Source organism: Scomber scombrus, chromosome 11 (genome assembly GCF_963691925.1).
Source record: "Scomber scombrus chromosome 11, fScoSco1.1, whole genome shotgun sequence".
Lineage (NCBI taxonomy): Eukaryota > Metazoa > Chordata > Actinopteri > Scombriformes > Scombridae > Scomber > Scomber scombrus.
The window spans coordinates 29241435-29260527 of record NC_084980.1 but is presented as its reverse complement, the minus strand read 5'-3'; the positions used below and the strand labels follow the sequence as shown (position 1 = coordinate 29260527).

The 19093-nt window shown below is 38.0% G+C and overlaps 1 protein-coding gene and 1 pseudogene across 1 annotated transcript in view; one reads left to right on the top strand and one right to left on the bottom strand.

Annotated features, from left to right (window-relative positions):
- Nucleotides 1–19093, top strand: part of LOC133991108 (tripartite motif-containing protein 16-like) — a 445082-nt pseudogene that overhangs the window by 30367 nt on the left and 395622 nt on the right.
- Nucleotides 8055–19093, bottom strand: part of adcy8 (adenylate cyclase 8 (brain)) — a 40111-nt gene continuing 29072 nt past the window's right edge. Inside the window, exons 10-13 of the mRNA XM_062428299.1 lie at nucleotides 13856–14002; nucleotides 12338–12430; nucleotides 10893–11007; nucleotides 8055–8554 (exon numbers count right to left, since the gene is read on the bottom strand). Of these exons, the coding sequence (XP_062284283.1) occupies nucleotides 8055–8554; nucleotides 10893–11007; nucleotides 12338–12430; nucleotides 13856–14002 (855 nt within the window). The remainder of the gene's footprint in view (nucleotides 8555–10892; nucleotides 11008–12337; nucleotides 12431–13855; nucleotides 14003–19093) is intronic.

Here is a 19093-nt window from a genome sequence, read left to right as displayed (position 1 = left end):
TCTGACTGATTTCACAAAAAGCGCAGTTTGGCTCCAGTCATTGAAGCATCAGAGAAACTCAATATGATCAATGAAAACATCTCACCATAAGTCTTCTCAGTAGCTGTTCTGCAGCTTTTTATTGGATTGAGTTGTCTCAGTTGTCATGGAAATGTGTTAAAATTTGCATTTTTTTACTATAATGATGTAAAAGTTCAATCTTAAACAACAGTTGACAAAGTAATCTCTCCACAAGGTCCAGTTAGTCTTCTGCTTTCACAACTTACCTGTTTGTTGTGGTTCAGTGAACTCTGGTGTCTTCACATGTTTTGATTGGTTTGTTCTGTGAAAGCAAAAAGGGACAAAGCACAGGATTTTCAAAGTAGGCTACATATATGATTAAATCATTAAACAAAAAAACAAAATACAGTTAAATCCATCTGCTGAATACAAAACTATCATAGAAGTGATCTTATAAGTGATCTGTAAACCGGCAGTTCTCCAATAAAAAGTGAGTGAAACACAGTGACTGTCCTCCTGTAATGTCACACTTTTCTTTCCTGTTTCATCCTTTCTGTCTGTCTCTAGTCATGACAAATCAAATTCTAGTCCTAATGATGCTGATAGTAAGTTATGTGACACCAGATAACATCACTAAACTCAGCAGGTTCAGTCTGTGATTTGATGATTGTGAGGTGAGGAATGCTCTCCTGGTGTAAGGAGTGGTAGCCAGGTTTGACTCCTCCTCTAACCCATCCCCTAATCAGGACTACAGTATGTTACATAACACACTTGGTTGCTCTTGTCCTCTCTCTTGCTCCGAACATGTTCCCTGGTAACAGGCATGTAGGCTGACATTTGAATGCTAGAAACAACTTACTGTATATTCTCAGATAGATAAATTTGGTTAATGTTTTAGCTTCCCTGCTTGTGACTCTTGTTCTTCTTGCCTTTAAGTGTAGTCAGAATTGTGTCCATTTATGAAAATTGTAGTGCCAGGAACTAACTGGTTTTATTTTGTTTAAACCTGTTTGTAGTTGCTTTTTCTTTTGATTTAGTGGAGATGCGGGCCAGTCTGCTGGGGTCAGGTGGTGTATTTGGCTAAACACAGTTTGAATCCGAGCCTCTTGTTTCTAACTGCTAATGCTGAGTTCAACTTCAGGCCTTTGATTCAGGTGATATTGTGTTTTGTAATATTGTGCACTTTGTTCAATTATTCAATGTGTGTATAGTAATATGTAGGTCCATTACATAGAGACATGAATAACAAGGGCACGTACAGTGAAAATGGACTTAACAGTGAAGTATGAGACATCATCTGTGAAGTAAACTTTTGAATTAAATATTTAAATATTCATAGACTAGACATAGAATTTGTAATACGTGACGGAAAAGATGCTACTTCAATGATTGTAACATGGTTATTATATCTTGTTTAGGAAAAACCAAATCAGATATGCAACATTGTTCAAAGCACAGTATTTTTACATGTCTGGAAGAGATCTTTAACAGTTTGTCACAGAGGTGACGCATGTTACTGAGACATGATGTAGATAGTACACTGCTTACTGAATGTACTTGACTGACTGGTTCAACAGGATGTTTTAGCTTTGCACAGAGACTAGTGTCATTTTTTTTAAATTATAGATGTATAATGTGTACTGTAATACAGGAGAGGCAAAGTGTGAGTGTGGAGTAGAGCTGAAACAATTAGTTGATTAAATTGACTCGTTGACTGACAGAAAATGTATATGCAACTATTGATGATTGATTAGGCTACTGGCTAAAATACATTTAGTTTAGTTATTTACAAATTGTTAAAGAACAGAAATAACACTAGTAATAGATCATCAGTAATAAATCATCAGTATATCTGTACTAAAACACCAGGATACTCACAGTTTGTAGTCGGCTCTCTGTTGCTGTGATTTGCGTCATGTTTGCTTCTGTGATAAAACTGGACTGTTCCTCTTCGTCTGAGTACTTCTGTATCAGTTCATCTTGTCCACGCCCAATAAAACCTGTTTAAAGTAACATGCACAGCAGTACGACTGGAAGCACAGTTGTACTGTATGCTGTATATTGACTCAAGCAGCTTAAAAAAACAATGTAAAATATTAATATAAAGTATTTTACTCACGGTTACTTCAACAACAACAACAAAAATCTACGAAATCCTACATTTTTTAGTTTGATCATTTAATGTGATGATTTAAATTTAGCATTTCAGTTTTCCAACGTTGAATTTTCAACCTTGTTAATTCCCTGATAACTGTACAGTAACTAAAATCTATACATTATACCACTGTGGGTTTTCAATTCATTAGTTTATTAGGAGTTGTTCTTCCAGACAACCGTTTTTAACTTAACAAACAACAACTGAACAAACAGGATAGTTCAGATTCTTGTCTCTTCTTTCTGCGTCACACTGTCCCAAACACATTCCTGCAGTCTTGTGACTTGATGTTAACAAAAGATTACCAACTGCAAATTAAATATGACTCAGACGGTCATTTTTCCTTCAAGTGTCTCTTTAATATGTTAACTCAAGGTGGTTCATCTCAATGATCAATCAGCCAAATGTGATCAAATCTCAATTTCATCGATTTTTGGCTCCGCTTGTTCACATACAGTCCAGAGATGAAATATTTGGACAATTATACATTTTGGTCTTCAGGCTCTGAGCTTCAGCACATTCAATTGTAAATAAAATAATGGATATACTGAATTAAAGTGCCAAGTCTCAGCTTTGAGTAGGTTTATATCAATATAAAGAACTGTGTGGGAGGTACAGTATAAACCTTCTAACACAAAGTATCCTAATTTTACTTTTAGTGCCTAAAACATTTGCACAGTAGCAACTCAGTCTACAAATAATAGTGTCAGCTGTCAAAGAATATCCAGCAACCCTTGAATAAGATGAATAAGTAAATGTGTTTATAGTATTGTTGTATTGCTGAAGATTGGTCTTGATCTCAAGGTTCCGTTTGGAGATAAAGAAAGTATAATTTACTCAGTAAACAACTTGTAGAACTGCACAAAACTTAAGATGGTGTTAAAATATATTTGATCATTCTTATAGAATAAATTTAGTCTTTAAAGCTCTCAATGTTTTTTCTGGACCAGCCAGCATCGCTCTGACTCTCAGATAATCTACTGCTGGGTGAAAATACATATAATTAATTCTACTCTACCTAAAGTTATAAGAGATGTGTGGCAGCTGAAAACATATTTATTTAATCTGGCTTTTAATTTGTGTCATTTTATCTTTTCTTTTTCTTTTTTCGTCTATTTGCTGCTGTTTTATTGTATTTTTATTTTTCTCTGTGAAGCACTTTAAGCTAAATCCCTTGTATGAAAGGTGCTCTATAAATAAAGTTTATTAATATTATTAGTAGTAAAATATATTTTAAATTAGAAGCATAATTTAGCATGAAAAATATCTGAACATTAAATATAACATAAAGCTTCTCACTTTTTTCTTTTTTTTTTACTGACTGATAAATGTATATTTTCCAGTTATGTATGACTTGAGGGTGGCGCCCCCTTGTGTTTGTTGGTAGGTACTGCAATAACATCAAAATATTAAATTTACAAAATACATAATCATGATCTCTGAATATTTTTTCCTTGAAGTCTCTGAAGAGAAAATGATGTGAACTGACACACATGTCAGACTCATGATGGATATTATGCAACTCCACTGAAGGCAGCCTCACTTCATGCTCCTTAACCTTTACATATTGTTCATATACTGACTCATAATTAGTCTCTACACCAATTCACATTCCCCATCAGTCATTCATAAATGTTTGATTAATCTTTCTGTTGGATTAATTTTATGGAAAAAATACATTTATAATCACTATTTTATGGTCCAGGAGAACATTTTATAGAATATGAAGAATACATTGAGTTTGAATGCTGATGTTTGATTTTTTTTTTTTTGAATAAACAGGTCAAACTTGTTTATTTTCATATAATAAAAATGTGTATCAGCTGCACAAATGTGTTAAAAAAGATGCATTTTATTTCCATTTCTGTATACTGTGGGTCACATTAGTAAAAGTCTGGCCAAAAGAAATGTGTATAATGTAAAAAATGGGTCAAATTTGACCCTGAATAGTATGTAAGTGTTAAAAACAAACACTGAAGTGGAAAATCAGCACAGTTACCCTTTAAGTACTTTGTTAAAGTGGAAATAAAAAAATAAAAAAATGTTGTGGCTCAAAATAAAGACATCTGTGATCAACATCAGTAACTTTAATTACTTATCAAACTGCTGAGATTTCAGTTTCTGAGTCTGAATTGTTAATAGTGATTAAAAAAGCTCTGACATTAGAGATAAGAGACACTCTGCAGCTTCCTCAGCAATCACTGATGTTATTACTTTCTTTTTAAAAATAATATATACATAATCTTTCCCAAATTGAACAAAACATCTGGTCCATTAAGTCTGAGCTGATATCGAGGCTGCAGAGAATCAGCTGAATCTCCGTCTGTCTGGATAATCAGCAGGAAATGTAAAATTAAAAGTTTGTAAAGTTATAAATGTAAATTATTCTTCGTAGATTCATTTTGTTAAAGAAGAAAACTTGTTGAAAAGTTTACAATTGGTCTTTTTTTTACATTTCTGATGACTTACCTGATCGTTTTTCTCCAGGATTTCACCAAATGTCTCCATGAAAACTGAAATATCTGAATTAATCACAAGAATTCATAACTGTACTGAGATTATTAAACTTATTACATATCAGAAGAAGATTTTTTGGCAACACTTTAGTGTAAGTACGTCTATTTATCATTTATAATCAGTATATTAACAGTTAATAAATAGTTAATAACACATTTTGAGCAGCTACAAGTGTTCATTAATGATTTGTCAATCACTATGAAACATAGTTCCTTAATTTTATACGTTAAAATTTGATTAATTAACCCATAAATAATGATGGAATTAAGTATTTATTAAAGCCTTTTTAAAGGGAGAATTAATTGATCATATAAGCATATTGTGATGGATTATTTGCACCATTAAAGTGTCAAAAACCTCTTAAAATGGACCAAAACTCATGAAAAATGTCCCTTAGTATAAGTGCCTTAATTCTTTAATCAAGGGGAAAATTCAGTGGTGGTTTTCATGAGTTTTGGTCCATTTTAAGGTGTTTTTCATTTACCCCTGGCATGTTTTTATGTCTTTATTGAGGACTAATTAATGACATTTATCTGAAAGGATTCTTGTTTCATAATGATGTATATAAACATGGGTCAGTGACAAATAAGTGTTGGTAAGATGAGTGATGAAAAAAAATATGTTAAACTAGATTTAAAAGCAGCATCAGGTTTGTTAAAATGTACATTTAGTATTTTTGTTGGTTTTATATCATTTGAAATGACATTTGCAACATTTTTTACCAAAAGTAAGACTGAATGCTCCTGAAAATGTCAAATGGTGTAACCACAAAAGAATGATACATATTACATATTGTATCACCTACAGTGTATTTAAGTGGACTTATACTAATAATAATTTCATTTAAAACATGTAAATGGTAAAATTAAGACTGAGTTATACCTAAAAGTTTCTTCTTGATACAAAAAAGGCAACAAGACACACAGCTTATATAAAAAATTAGACCCCTTTTTATTGTGTTCTCATATATAAAAGAAATACAAAAAAGAAACATCGACACCAGGCGAGGGTCAGAGCGGGACAGGGTTTCTGGGTTTTGGGCAGGGTGGGGTGGGGGGGCAGGATGAGGGAGGGGCGGTGGCCAGGTGACATAAAAAGGGGAAGTGGAAACGACAGGAGCAACGTCAGACAGTCCGAGGGGATCAGTCGAACAGACATCGAACAGATGAGGGTGGATGAAAACAGAACGCTGTGGTCCCGTCCACTCCCTCCCTCCCTCCCTCCCACACCTCCTCTTCCTCTTCCTCCTCTTCCTCCTCCTTCAGGAACAAAGTGGAGTTTCAGCTCTACAAACATTCATCGAACGCCGAGCAGCTTCAGCAGGCAGGAATAATCTCGTTGGTTGAGTTAAACCTCAGTCAGAGAAACTTTTAACGTCAAACAAACCTTAAAAAACAGCTTTAATTCATATTTTTCATTATAATAAAGTCTGATCTGTCAGCAAGTTTGAACATAAAGAGAATTATCAATGATTCTGCAGCTCCTCCTCGGCTTTATAGTGAGTTTCAGCTCATTGTTTAGCTTTCCCGCACGTTTCAACTGTGCCACCATTATGCTCCGTCCTCCTCCATCAGCCTTTTAAATGCAGTTAGACTGTTAATCAGTGTTGGGTGTAATGCGTTACTGTAATCACATTACAATTACCTGTAACTCAGTAATGTAATGCGTTATAGTGTCTCCACTCAGTGATCACATTACAGTTACTAATCAAAGAAATGTGGTGTTACTTGCATTTCATTAATTCTTCAATTATGTTTAAATTGGGCGGATAAAAAAAATAATCGAAGGTGCGTTTCATGCCATTTGCGGCACAACTGCCTGACCTCTGATGCTAACAGAAAGCTAATAGCGGAACACTTATGGACCCACATTCATACTCAAGCTGAGTGTCTGCAGACCCCAAACCAAGCAGCCAAAGCTTGTGTATTACTGGTTAATCTCCGTCTTTGAGAAACAAACTCAGCAAAGTACCGATAATAGTGAACAGACGGCCGTCATCAGACATAAAACTTTAGTGAGCGATCTGGAGCGGTGTTATAATGTCAGGATGGAAACATGTAGAGTCTCTTCATACCAGCCAGTCTAGTGCCGACTCCGAGGAGAAACAGGTACAACATGGTGTTATGATGGGCAAGACTCACCGGCGTTGCTAAGGAGTAGTGTCATTACTTTTCACAGGTAACGAGAAATGTGCAATATATTTCATTTTTTGAGTAACTTCCCCAACACTGCTGTTAATACAGTAATTACAGCAGCCTGATCAAATCCAAATGAGTGCCTTTAGTCTAACGTAAATACTGTAGTAGCAGCACAACATAATTTTTGTCTAACTTGTTTATTTTGTTAACTTGCTCAAATTTAGTTGATTTGGTTCTTTTACTTAATATTGGTGCTTCTACTGTGGTTCAGTAGGCCTCGGGGCGGCTGTGGCTCAGGAGATAGAGCGGTCATTACAATCATCCGATTGGTGGTCAATTGAACCACCAATCGGATGATCGGTGGTTCAATTCCAAGCAAGATCATCACCCAATTCATGATCAAGACACTTAACCCCAAATTACTCTTATTGCTGCGCCAACGGTGTATGAATGGTTAGTCTCCTCCTGATGAGCAGGTTGGTACTCTGTGTGGTAGCTCCTGTCATCAGTGTATGAATGTGTGTAAATGTACGTAGTTAAATGTTCTCTTTATTTGTTTGTGTTTGTGTTGTTTTGTTTGTTGCTGAATCAGGAGTCTGCACGGGTTATTTTATTTTGAAAATTGACCGGATGCTCTATACTACTGCTGTTTCTGTGTCTGACTTCCTGTTCCTGTCCAGCTCGATTTGCTCTTTGAAGCATCTTCTGTTGAAAATATGCACTGCTCGTATTTATAGCCCAGCGGAAGAGAAAGCCGCTTCTGAAACGTGGCACAGTGCCCGGCAGCATCTCAATCATCGTCTAGAGTGGCAGCGATCAGCTCCGGAGGCCAGAACGTGGTGCATCAGTGCCCGGTGGAATCAAGGGGTCAACGCCCTCATAGCCTCGTTTTGGGCTGGAGCAGCTGTTAAAAAGCTGCCTGCTCAGCACCAAACAAGCAAACACAGTCAGGACCAAATCAGACATTGAGGCAGGTTTGCATGTTTGTTTTAACCGCTGTGAAACAAACAGAAAGTAACATTTTATTCCTCTCATTCACCACTTTGCTCGCTAACGACGCTCTCTCTTTTCATTCTCTCTCTCTCTCTCTCTCTCTCTATCATTGCAAACAACTCCTGAACAACTTGTACCAGAAACCAGTTGTTCTTTAATGAGCTTTAACTCAACCATTGGGGCTTATTTTTGCCTGAAAAGCATCTCCGCCTCTGAGAAATCTGCGTGGAACTCAAACTCCGGTCCACCCTTCATGACAGCTCAGTCTTATCGGCTACCTCGGCGTGATGCCCGCCGCCCACCTCGGAGACACCGGGCGCTAACAACGTCCTCCTGTTGTAGTGGTGGTGGCCCTTCATGATGCCCGAGTTGTTGTTCTCGTTGAGGATCTGCTTTTGCTTCTGCCGGTTGAGCGACTGCACCAGGCCGAGCACCACGGCCGCCAGCGAGTACTGGCCGGTGATTTTGCGCGGCTGCATGATGAGCGGGTTGGGCTGCACGCGGCCCATCAGGTAGTGCGTTCGGATCTTGCCCTCTTGCTCGCTGATGCCCTTCACGTAGATCTCGCCGCGGTACTCGAAAGCGAAGCCGCGCTCCTTCAGGATAAGGTAGGTGTCCTCGGGGACCTGGATCTTGCCGCTCACGCCCGTGCTGTCCATCCGGCTGGCCAGGTTCACCGTCTTCCCCCAGATGTCGTACTGCGGCTTCTTGGCGCCGATCACGCCTGCCACCACCGAGCCGTGGGCCATACCTGCGAAAAACACGAGTAGTTGTCAAGACTGTTAAACTAGTGTCAATACAATTTTACACTTAAAAAAAACTCTAGTTTTTATTTGAGTAAACTTTTACAACAGTTTCCATCAAGATTTATGAAGTAGGGGTGGGATTTAGTAAGTGTTCACTTCTTCACACTCCCTTTCGGATGTGGTTGACAATCTTACAAAAAACACAGGAGTAGATGTCAAGAATGTTAAACTAGTGTCAATACTCTCGCTTTTTCACAAATTTACACTTAAAAAAACCCTCTACTTTTTATTTGAGTAAACTTGTACAACAGTTTCCATCAAGAATTTGTGTAATTGGTCATCACAGATTAAAAGGGAAGTTCACAATTTTTTAGTAAAACAACAACACTGGCAACTGGTCGAGGCAAATGTTGCCCACCTAGAGTCTGGTTCTGCCTTCCCGTTAAAGGAGAGTTTTTCTTTGCCATTGTCGCCAAGTGCTGCTCATGTGGGAATGGTGGGTCTCTTCAAGATCTGCTCTATGTGAAAAGTGCCTTGAGATGACTTTTGTAGTGATTTGGCGCTATTTAATTTAATTGACATGAACATATGTACATTAAAAGGTTTCTTGGTTGCTATAATTGTTCCTATCATGGTTCTGTCTCTTGAGTTTGTCTTTGTTTTCCTCGGTTGCAGTCGTCCACCAGATGCCCTCAGACTTTCTCTTTTAGGAGAGGACTTAATTTGAGTTGGGACTTTTTGAAAGGACTGAATTCTTACTTTGGTTTTTATTGGTTGATCTGTTTTGTGTCTTTCTGGTGTTTCTTTTCTGCTTTTCCCTCCACACTTTCCCTTCACACCTGTCCTGCATCTTCATCATCTCGTTAGTCCTGCTCTGCTCCCCGTGTCTCTCCCAGTGTCTAGTCACCTGTTCTCCATTCCCTCATTAGTTCAGTTAGTAATTAAGTCTTGGTTTTCTTGTTTAGATTTTTGTCAATTCAGCCTGGCTCTTTTGATTTTTTTTTGCATCCCACCAATAAAGATAGTTTTCTGCAGTCATGATTTCAGTCTTTTGCATTTAGGTCCACCAGGAGGACTAGATCAACAATTCTTGTTTCATGCAAAAATGAATTCTTAAGTTAAAGCCAGTATAAAGATTCAGCAGTCTGAGTTAGACAAATCAAGTGTGTATCCTCCAAAGTTACAAACCAACTCCAGTTCCTGTTGAATAAACAGGACATTAAAAAGGTTCCTGGTCAGAAGAAGTTTTACTTTCTAAAAGTTCAGGAACATTTTGGGAGATGGAGGTTTTGCAGGGCTGATAATAACTGATTGGTCAAACAAACACTGCAGATGCTCCAATTTGTGCACAATTTAATTTATAAAACAGTGAATTACTTTGACAAAAATCACTCGCTTGCTTTGTAAAGTTAGGCATTATTGTCAGCTTCCCAACTCATTATTTTCATGGTGGTTGCTTTCTGAAGTAGAAATAAATAATCATCAAACACACAACAGATGCTTCTCTCGTCTTCCAGCCCTTTTATTTCTCCTTCTCATTCACTCACTCACTCAAACATCAGAGTCATTCACAGTGAATATAAACAACAACAGGCAACTGTGTTTCTGCCTCATGTGGTAATACTGATTTTTTCAAAAGCTGCCGTCATTTTTTAAGTTTGTATGATTGATGTGGTTCTTTAAATGTGGTGGACACACAAACAGGATTATACAACAGAGTCTTTTAGTTCTAGTTTAGTTCTTGGTTTTGGTCAAAAATGGGTGTCAGATTGATGAACTTTAAAAAGCATTTTTTTGCTCTAGGAATAATGTAATAATTTCATCCCCCATCACTTACATTGAAATTGCTTTAGGTGAGTAGTTTTTAGGGTTTCTTTTTGCAGAAAATACAGACTATAGGAACAATTTCAGCAACCAATAACTGTTTCTATGTACAAACAGCGCTGTCGGTATTGTTTAATGACAGATTAAAACCTCAGGCGGTGAGGACCAAACCCACATCTAATACGTTTCAAGGCTTCAAGTTTTGTTTTCTTGATTCTTTTATTATATTGTTTTACTTTTGTTCTGGCTGCTAATGTTGTCATTTTGTTTTATAAACCTCCATAAAACTAACATGACTGATTATTTACTGTTCAATAATGACACTAATGTTTCAGTTGCAGTCCTCAATGAAATCTCATCCCTTCATCATGAGATTAAGAAATAATAAAAGAAGTTTTAAAAATAAGGAAAATACGATGATTGGTTGGTTGAAGGCAGACAAAAAGAAAAACAGGAACAACAAACAATGTTAAGAATAAACTGATAAAAAGAGAGGAAACAGGAAAAAGAAGTTCATACCGATCCTCAGCTCGAAATTGTTGAACGAGTGCTTGTTGATCTCCTGGATGCTCTCTTTGAGCGCAATGGCGAAGTCGGCCAACGCACACAGGTGACCCCACTTATCTTCACATTGCTGTGGGAGGCAAAGAAAAACAAGAAGAAGAAAAAGGGTCTGAGTCAGCAGAGTGAGCTGGAGGGCAACATGTCACTCTGTGTTCACCACTACTACTTATACTACTACTCACACTGCTGCTGGATTTATTGAGTATTTTTCAGCTATTTCATTCATGAGTTTGAGTGCAGTCGTCTCTTCCTTTCGTCATGTGAAGTCCTGTGGCTGGATTTCCGACATCAAGAGCTTTTTATGAGTCCCAATAAAATGTGTAATTGGCACTGAGTAGGGCTGGGTAACAGTACTCGATGCCTTTTAAGGTATCAACCAAAATAAATCGATACCAAGTTGTATCGAAACGTCTCCCATCAAACGATACCTGCAATCGATCCTTTTTGCACCCAGAACTAGAAAATATGACTATTTGTTTGGACTGTCTCACAGCCAATCAACAGCAAGCGTTCTTGGGTTTAATGCATCATGTGATTGGTCCACTGCCACAGCAGCTACAACCCGTCTGTGGTGGTGAAGTCGTGGTGAATTTGAGTTAGCGTGCTTAGCAGTTCAGCAGCCAAGATGCCACCTAAACGCTCTAAAGTGTGTCTACACCACAGCCTGTTACACCGAATACAAGACAGAGACCTACATGTGTTAATGGGAATCTAATGAAGTACTCAGTTGGTATCAGTATCACTTTAAAGGTACTTGGATTGGTACTGGTATTGTACTTTTCTTTTAAACAATATTTATAATTTCTATAATTTAAATGAATTTTGCTCGTTTTAGACTGTATTTCATTTGAGGAAAGTTCCTGGAAAGCTGCTTTATATTAAGACAAAGTTATGTGTTCTTTGTGTTTTGCCTGCCCTGTTTATAGTCCTGTAACACTTTACTACAAAGCTGGGACCCAGATGCAGAGGGCAAAGCAAAACTCAATCTACAATCTATGGTTTGTAAAGTGAAACTATTTTACTGTTTTTATGTATGACTCAAGTAGTCAGCGGTGGCAACAAAAACCAAAGTCCAAATATCCAGGCAGTGTCAAAAACCAGGCAAGAAAACAAGGAACAAAAGGCTGGAAAGGAGACAATGACAATCTGACAATGAACTACAGGTAACACAAGGGTATAAATGGAACAGGGCTGATTACAAAACAAGGGTACATGGGTCACAAAATTAAACAGGAGGTAGGTACAAAACATGAAAAACACAAGTTTGACAGGAACCATTACACACAGAGCAGAAAAACAACATCTGAAAATCCCTCTGTGAAGCTCACAGCGTGCAGGTTAATAACAAACAGCTTGTCACCAGCCTTTAATCAGACTAAACGGCACCCTGAGGATCTCACCTGTTTCTCTGGTGACAGACCGGAGACGGCCATGTAGGTGCTGCCGATTGTCTTGATCTTCTCGATATCCTGGAATCGATCTTCACCCAACAACTGAGAGAGAAGACACAGAGAGACACTTTGAAAAACCTGCTGTAACACACTATTATGTATCTCCCTACACAGACAAGAATGAAATAAATTAACATCCTGTTTCTGCAGCAGTCTGTTTAATGAAATAAGAAGTTTGAATTCAGCAGATAAACCACAACTCAAGGCAGAGTTATCATGAACATATTCAGTTGCAGGTGATAAACTTCTTTGTTAATTGTATCATAAAAAACACCAATTAAACCTCTGAGTGCTTGTGTGTCTCTGATCTCTGATATCACGAGACGCTCTGTCATCTCTCCGAAGACGAGTTCCCCAGCGGAGAAAAGACAAGTCTGTTCATGTTTGAGAGACAAGTGTTTGAAAGTGAGACGCGTGGCTTGAGGCGGCGGCAGCAGCAGCGAGCTCAGCTGGTGTCTGTCTGTCTCTGCTCTTATTAGAGGACTCTGACGTTTTCTGTCAAAATCTCAGCTCAGTTCAGTTCTGGAGGCTCGATCGGGAACACAAGCTGGATTTCAGTCTGTCCACAGGGCTGCTCCCTCATACTGAACCTGAACTTTCATCTACTTGCACTTTGTATTCAAAATAAATTCAAGAAATCAGTTTATAAATGTGCAAAATACAATTTTTTAGCAATTTGATGAAGTTAATCAGTATTTCCTGAACTTAAAGGTGCCCTCCAGTCATTTAACCCTTTGTAGGTTACACCAAGAAAGTGCTATTTATGCTTTTCCTTCCTCTTTGAGGCCATGACAACATAAAACATGGATTTATTTTCTCATTGAGCCTCAATGTGATGTTTTACAGCCTCTACAGACTCATTCAGACCTAAAATCATGTCAGAGACTCATTCTGTTCATGTACAAGGTGAAAAAATGAAAGTCAGCTTCAAAAATGTCTCCAGCAGGATCTCTGATGTCAGCAGTGATTTGTGTTATTCTTCATTCATACACTAAAACACAACCTGTAACTATAGCAACCATAGAACAACCTGTATCTATAGCAACCATCCGTCTGACCAACCGTCTGTGCATTACATACCTCATACGAGTGGTAAAGATTGACCTAAAAGTTAAATGGGTTCAATAGATTTATGTTTTTGAACAGATATCATGACACAAAGTGACCTCTACCAAGCAGTTGAGCAGATCTATTATATAAAAATCCTAAGTTCAGAACAGATGCGAGAGGTCCTGGGTTCAAATCTCGGACAAGCCCCCAAATATGTTACAGCCACAATACAAAACATTAACCAGCAACATATAGAAAAACCGTACCCAAATACAAGACTGCCAAAATGAATTATATTAACACATAATACTAAAACTGACCAAAAAGAACAAAAGATGAAAAATGAAAAGCTGTAGATGGCAGAGAGACGGCTCCTTGCATGTTTAGAAGTTGGGCTGAAGTAGCTGCCGTTCTCACCTCGTCAAAGTCGGCGATGATCTCGTTGAGAAGCCGCAGGCACTCGACTCCCTGGTTATTCATCTCGGTCTGAGAGTAGAAGTCTGCAAAGCCCGGGATGGAGGCGAACATCACACCCACAGCGTCGTAGGACTGCGAGTAGAGCTCCTGCAGGGACAGACGACACTTATTAATGTTGTTTCATCCTCCATCAACACTTCTTTTGCTTAAGTCTTTTTAGTTCTTCTACTTTAAAACACGTGTCAGATTAAATAAAATGGAATTATTAGTGAAATCTGATATTAAGCAGATTTGATAACTGCACTTTTTAGACTGGATAATAAAATCCAGATTTACACTGTTCTTTGTAAAGGCAGATTTGTGCTTTACTGATGCTGATCAACAACAGACAGAGGAGATAAAAGTCCTTTGATTGCGGAGGTTTAAAATAATCTTACAATACTTTACCTGCTGTATATTATCTGTGACCAGTAAATAAGATAAGATATTCATTTATTAGTCCCTTGGTGGGAGCAAGTTGATAGTCAAAATAGAAAGAACATCAATAAAAAGAATAAAGAACAATTAATAAGTAAGTACACACGCAATAAAAATAATATTAGTAAATAAATATAGTAAATATGATATTGCACAGATTTTAAAGTGAAAAAAAATATTGCAGTTGAACTGAAAGTAATAGTACACCTGAAATACTGACATTGCATAGTAGTGTAATTTTAAATTTATATGGACTTTTTACAATATTTCACTACAACACTATAAACTGCAGCACTGTCATTTTGAGGTAATTATAACTTCTTTTGGCTTATTTGGGCTCTTGCACCCTTTCCCATTATACTTTTTAAAAATGTAATATTGCTTCATTTTGAACTTTTTATAATTAAAATAATTAAAACTCAATGTAAAATATTTAAAATCTGCACAGCATCAGAGTGTTTGATGCTGTTTTGCAGCAGTTGAGACTGCAGCGTCACTTTATCGTTTCCACCACCAGGGGGCACTGTTGACACGTGACAGAGCAGCACAGAGGTCCAATAGACATGAAAACAGCTTCTCCTCACATACTAATGTCACACGGAGTAATTCATCATGTTTTTATGTGAATATTTTAACGAGAGGCTGGTAAACACGATGTCCAGTCATAGTTCAACATCTCAAGTTAATAATTCAGGAGAAGTCGAGCATCTCTCTCTCTTTCGCTCTCTCTGTCTGGATTCAACTTGACTTTTCAGTGTAATTACACACTTGTGAAAATAAGCCCCTGACTTTATTGTGACATCCTCACCGACATTATACATGTTTAATGAGCTCAGTCAAACCTCAAACCGTAAAAGTAGAAGTCGGTAAAAGTCGAGCTAATTTAATTTCTCGGTCCCTTCGCTGCGTCTCTTTAGGATCACGTCAGTCAGTGTTCATCCTGCAACTGAAGCCTTTTTAATGGACTTTATTAGGAGTTTTCTACAGTCGGCAGGCACAGATAGTGACAAATTAAAGTCAAATCCAACAAAGTGTTATAAAATTCAGCATAAAATGAAACTATAAATATTGTCATTTGTAGTTGTTCAGCTGGATTAACCAAATTTGAAACTCTTTTGTTGTAAAATACATCATAAAATTGATTGATACCTTGTTTTATTTTGGCTAATTTGTTTATCTAAACTATTATGAATGCAACACGAATCAGTAAAAATGTGTCTAAAGCCTGCAGCAACACTCTAATTTATCTGCTTTTAACACGCTTTCTGATGTGAATCTGAAGCCTGTCACACAACACTGGCCACACAGGAAGCTGTAACAAGAAAAAAGATCACAACATCTAAACCACCAGCAGCTGAAAGCACTACTGAAGTGTCGTTGAGTGAAGCCCTGCAAGCTGCTGCGAATAAAAGCTTCAATCCCCTCCTTTAAAAAAAAAAAACCCCAACAGAGCCTAAAAATGAAACTGTTGATATAAATGACACTCAGCTGTCTGTCACCTGACCAATCCAAAAGATCATAAACACCTCTTCAGGGGGTGCAGGAGGAGCCTATTAATAACCCAGCGCTCCAGTATCTAAACCATGGAACAATAAACAGCCTGATTTATAATGTAAGAAGTGATTAGGACCCAACCTATCCTAACCAATGCATTTTTAATCATGTCCTTTTTAATTAGGAACAGGCACGGGAGCAGAATGATATCAGCTCTCCCCTCCTGACATCAATAATTCATCGGTCGCTCGCCTCTTTTGTTTTTTTGTTCAGGAGGCTACGGAAGACCGGAGGAGTCAATAATGAAAGAAGCCGGATGAGGACAATGCAGCCATTTGACTCCGGCACACGATAACTGTCCTCTGTGCCGACCAACGCCATCAGTCATTATTGCGCTCATAAAATGAGACAAATGATGCAAGAAAAGCCACAAAAAAGGCAGTTTTCTTGTCTTTTTTTCCATATAAAAAAAAAAGAAAAACTAAAATATGTTACTTTACTTTTTCCTTTCTCGACTAATGTCAAACCCCCGTTGATGGATATTTAAAGAGATTCCCCCGACTGACCACAAAGTCATCTTCATCTTTCATCTTAATTGCTGGCAGCTCATTACAGAGAAACACAGAAGTTATCAGTCTGCATTTTAATTATGATGTTTTTCACATTTTAAAAAGGTGTAATTAATCTTGTAGATCTAATTTGAAATGAGTCAGAGTGATAAGAGACATCACTTCCTGTCTAGCCTCTGCTCCACTGGCTTCTATAACTCAACACAATGTCTCAGCCAGCGTTTCTTTCATCCATCTTTCAGCAAAAAATGAAAGGAAACATCCTGCACTCCTTATTTTAAAAAGGTCCTTGCCTCAAATGGAAAAAAAACAGTCGAACATAATCCAATCAAAACCAACAGGTGACAGAGTTAAGTCTACTTTTACTTCATTGTCTTTACATCTAAAAGGCAACACACCATGCACTCTTTATCTAAAATGTCCTGGCTTCAATCAGAAAAGATGGCGCTGACCATAAGCTGCATCTCTGGACTTCAAACTGGCTCCAATCCAAGGGAGGACATCACACCTCGCTATGTCCACCTTTGCATATAGTCCACGCCTCAATCCAGCCAGTCTTTTGGGATGAACTGTAATACCGACTGCAAGTAGCCAGGTTTACACGGAGACTTCTTTTTCATTCCGATTGAAGATTTCAGGACAAATGTTTACATGTGACGTGATCTATTCCAGTCTGGTGTTTACATGCGCCACCGCATTTAATCAGAAAGACGTTTTGCAGCTGTGTGACATGCGCAGATTGTTGTAAATATCACGTGATTGACCAAAGATGGATGTTTTTCATGGACTTTTTTGAACAGGTCAGTATTTCTTGTTTTTTTCTTCCATCTAAACATGAGATAATATTTAAATCTTTTAGAGTTTGAATTAGAAACAAGCTCTCCGCCGTGGACCAGTTGCTCTGCTTGGAAGCCGCCTCATCTACAAGTCACTGCACATTTAGGCTATGTCAAGGCTGAGCATGCGCAGAAAGAACGCAGTGAGACAACTTTCCGTTTCACCGGTTAAATGATAAAATTTTACCTTTGATCGGTTTGGGGAAAGGAATATTCTACCTCTCTGGAACCAAATGCAATTCCATTTGGTTTGGGCCTCTTTATTCCAATTTCAATGTGCTTCTTTCTCCTATCCTTCCTCTCTCTCCTCTCTACCCCAATCGGTCGAAGCAGATGGTCGCCCACTGTGAGCCTGGTTCTGCCTGAGGTTTCTTCTAAAAGGGAGTTTTTTCTTGCCACTGTCGTCAAGTGCTTGCTCATGTGGGAATGTTCTTTAAAATTAAAACCTGAAGAGTACGGTTTAGAACCTGCTCTATGTGTAAAGTGCCTTGAGATGACTTTGTTGTGATTTGGCGCTATACAAATAAAGATTGATTAAGGTGTTTACATGGAACATTTTCATTCAGTTTGTGCTTCTAAACCGATTCTAATCGGAATATTAGGCTCCATGTAAACCTGGCTAGTGTTGGACCTCACTGATGCTTTAGTGATAATAATATCACTATTTAGTATCTGTTAAGTTTGGTTTGTCTTCACTGTCTTCACTTCTGAAAGAAAACACCCTGCACTTGTTTGATAGGTCTTTCAACCAGAAAAGATGGCGCTGACCATAAGCCGCAATTCTGGGCTTCAAAAACTGGCTCCAACAGGTGATTTCACACTTCTCTACGTCCATCTTTATATACAGTCTACACCTCAGCCCGATCCAGTCCTTTTGAATGAACTGAAATACTGACACCTTATCGTCCAACATCAGTGTTGGACCTCACTGATGCTCTAGTGACTGAATGGGAGCAAACCCCTGCAGCAGAATAACACCCACGGTTTCCGAATGGTGCATTTTTGTCCACAAAAATATCAATATTAAAGAAAACCAGTGGCTGCATTTAAAGTAAAACAGTTAAAAGGTAAGATCATGTAAAGTGTCGTAAATGTGCTGAAGCTTTTATAGACATATGTGTGTTTGAATGTGATTGTGTGCTTCTATTGTAGGTTTTTAACAAGTGCAGAACTGCTCTATTCAAAGGAAATTAAAAGCACAAAAGGAGAAGGGCAGCGGAGATAAGGTGAACAAAAAGAGGAACTTTGGAAAGTTTGACTCTTTGCAGATTTGGGGCAGCTGAGTCACTGCAGCCACGGAGAAGCAAATCAATGTGTTCTCTGCTGACTGACTGACAACATGTTATTAAAATCAAATCAAATGCATGCGACCAAAAAGAAGAAGAAGAAGAAGAAGAAGAAAAAAAAAGGCTCTACAAAGATTTCCGGTTGAATGTAGAGCCCAACCAATTCTCTCTCTGTACAGTTGTTTGAAAAGCAATTACAGAGCCTTTTCTTTTCTTCAGAGCTGGAACATCGAGACTCAGGGACCGAATTGTAATGAACAGGGGATTAATTTTAGAGCACATCTATAGTGGGGGGGGAAAAAGAAGGTGAAGCATGCAGATGTGTGAGAGGAGGCACAGAAATACTGAGCATCAGAGTCAGTGTTGGGTTTAGATTTAGTCTGCGGTTTGCTGAATGGTTGACTGAGAATATTAATCATAGTTTAATCTTAATCTTGGTTGGTAAAAGAGGGGATGATGTTGGATTGTTTGTGGGTTTTATCAGTAATAATATTTTACTCACAAAATTGTAATAGCTGAGATGTGGAAATGTTGCTAAAATGACTTCTGGAGCAATTACAGACATTTCATGTATGC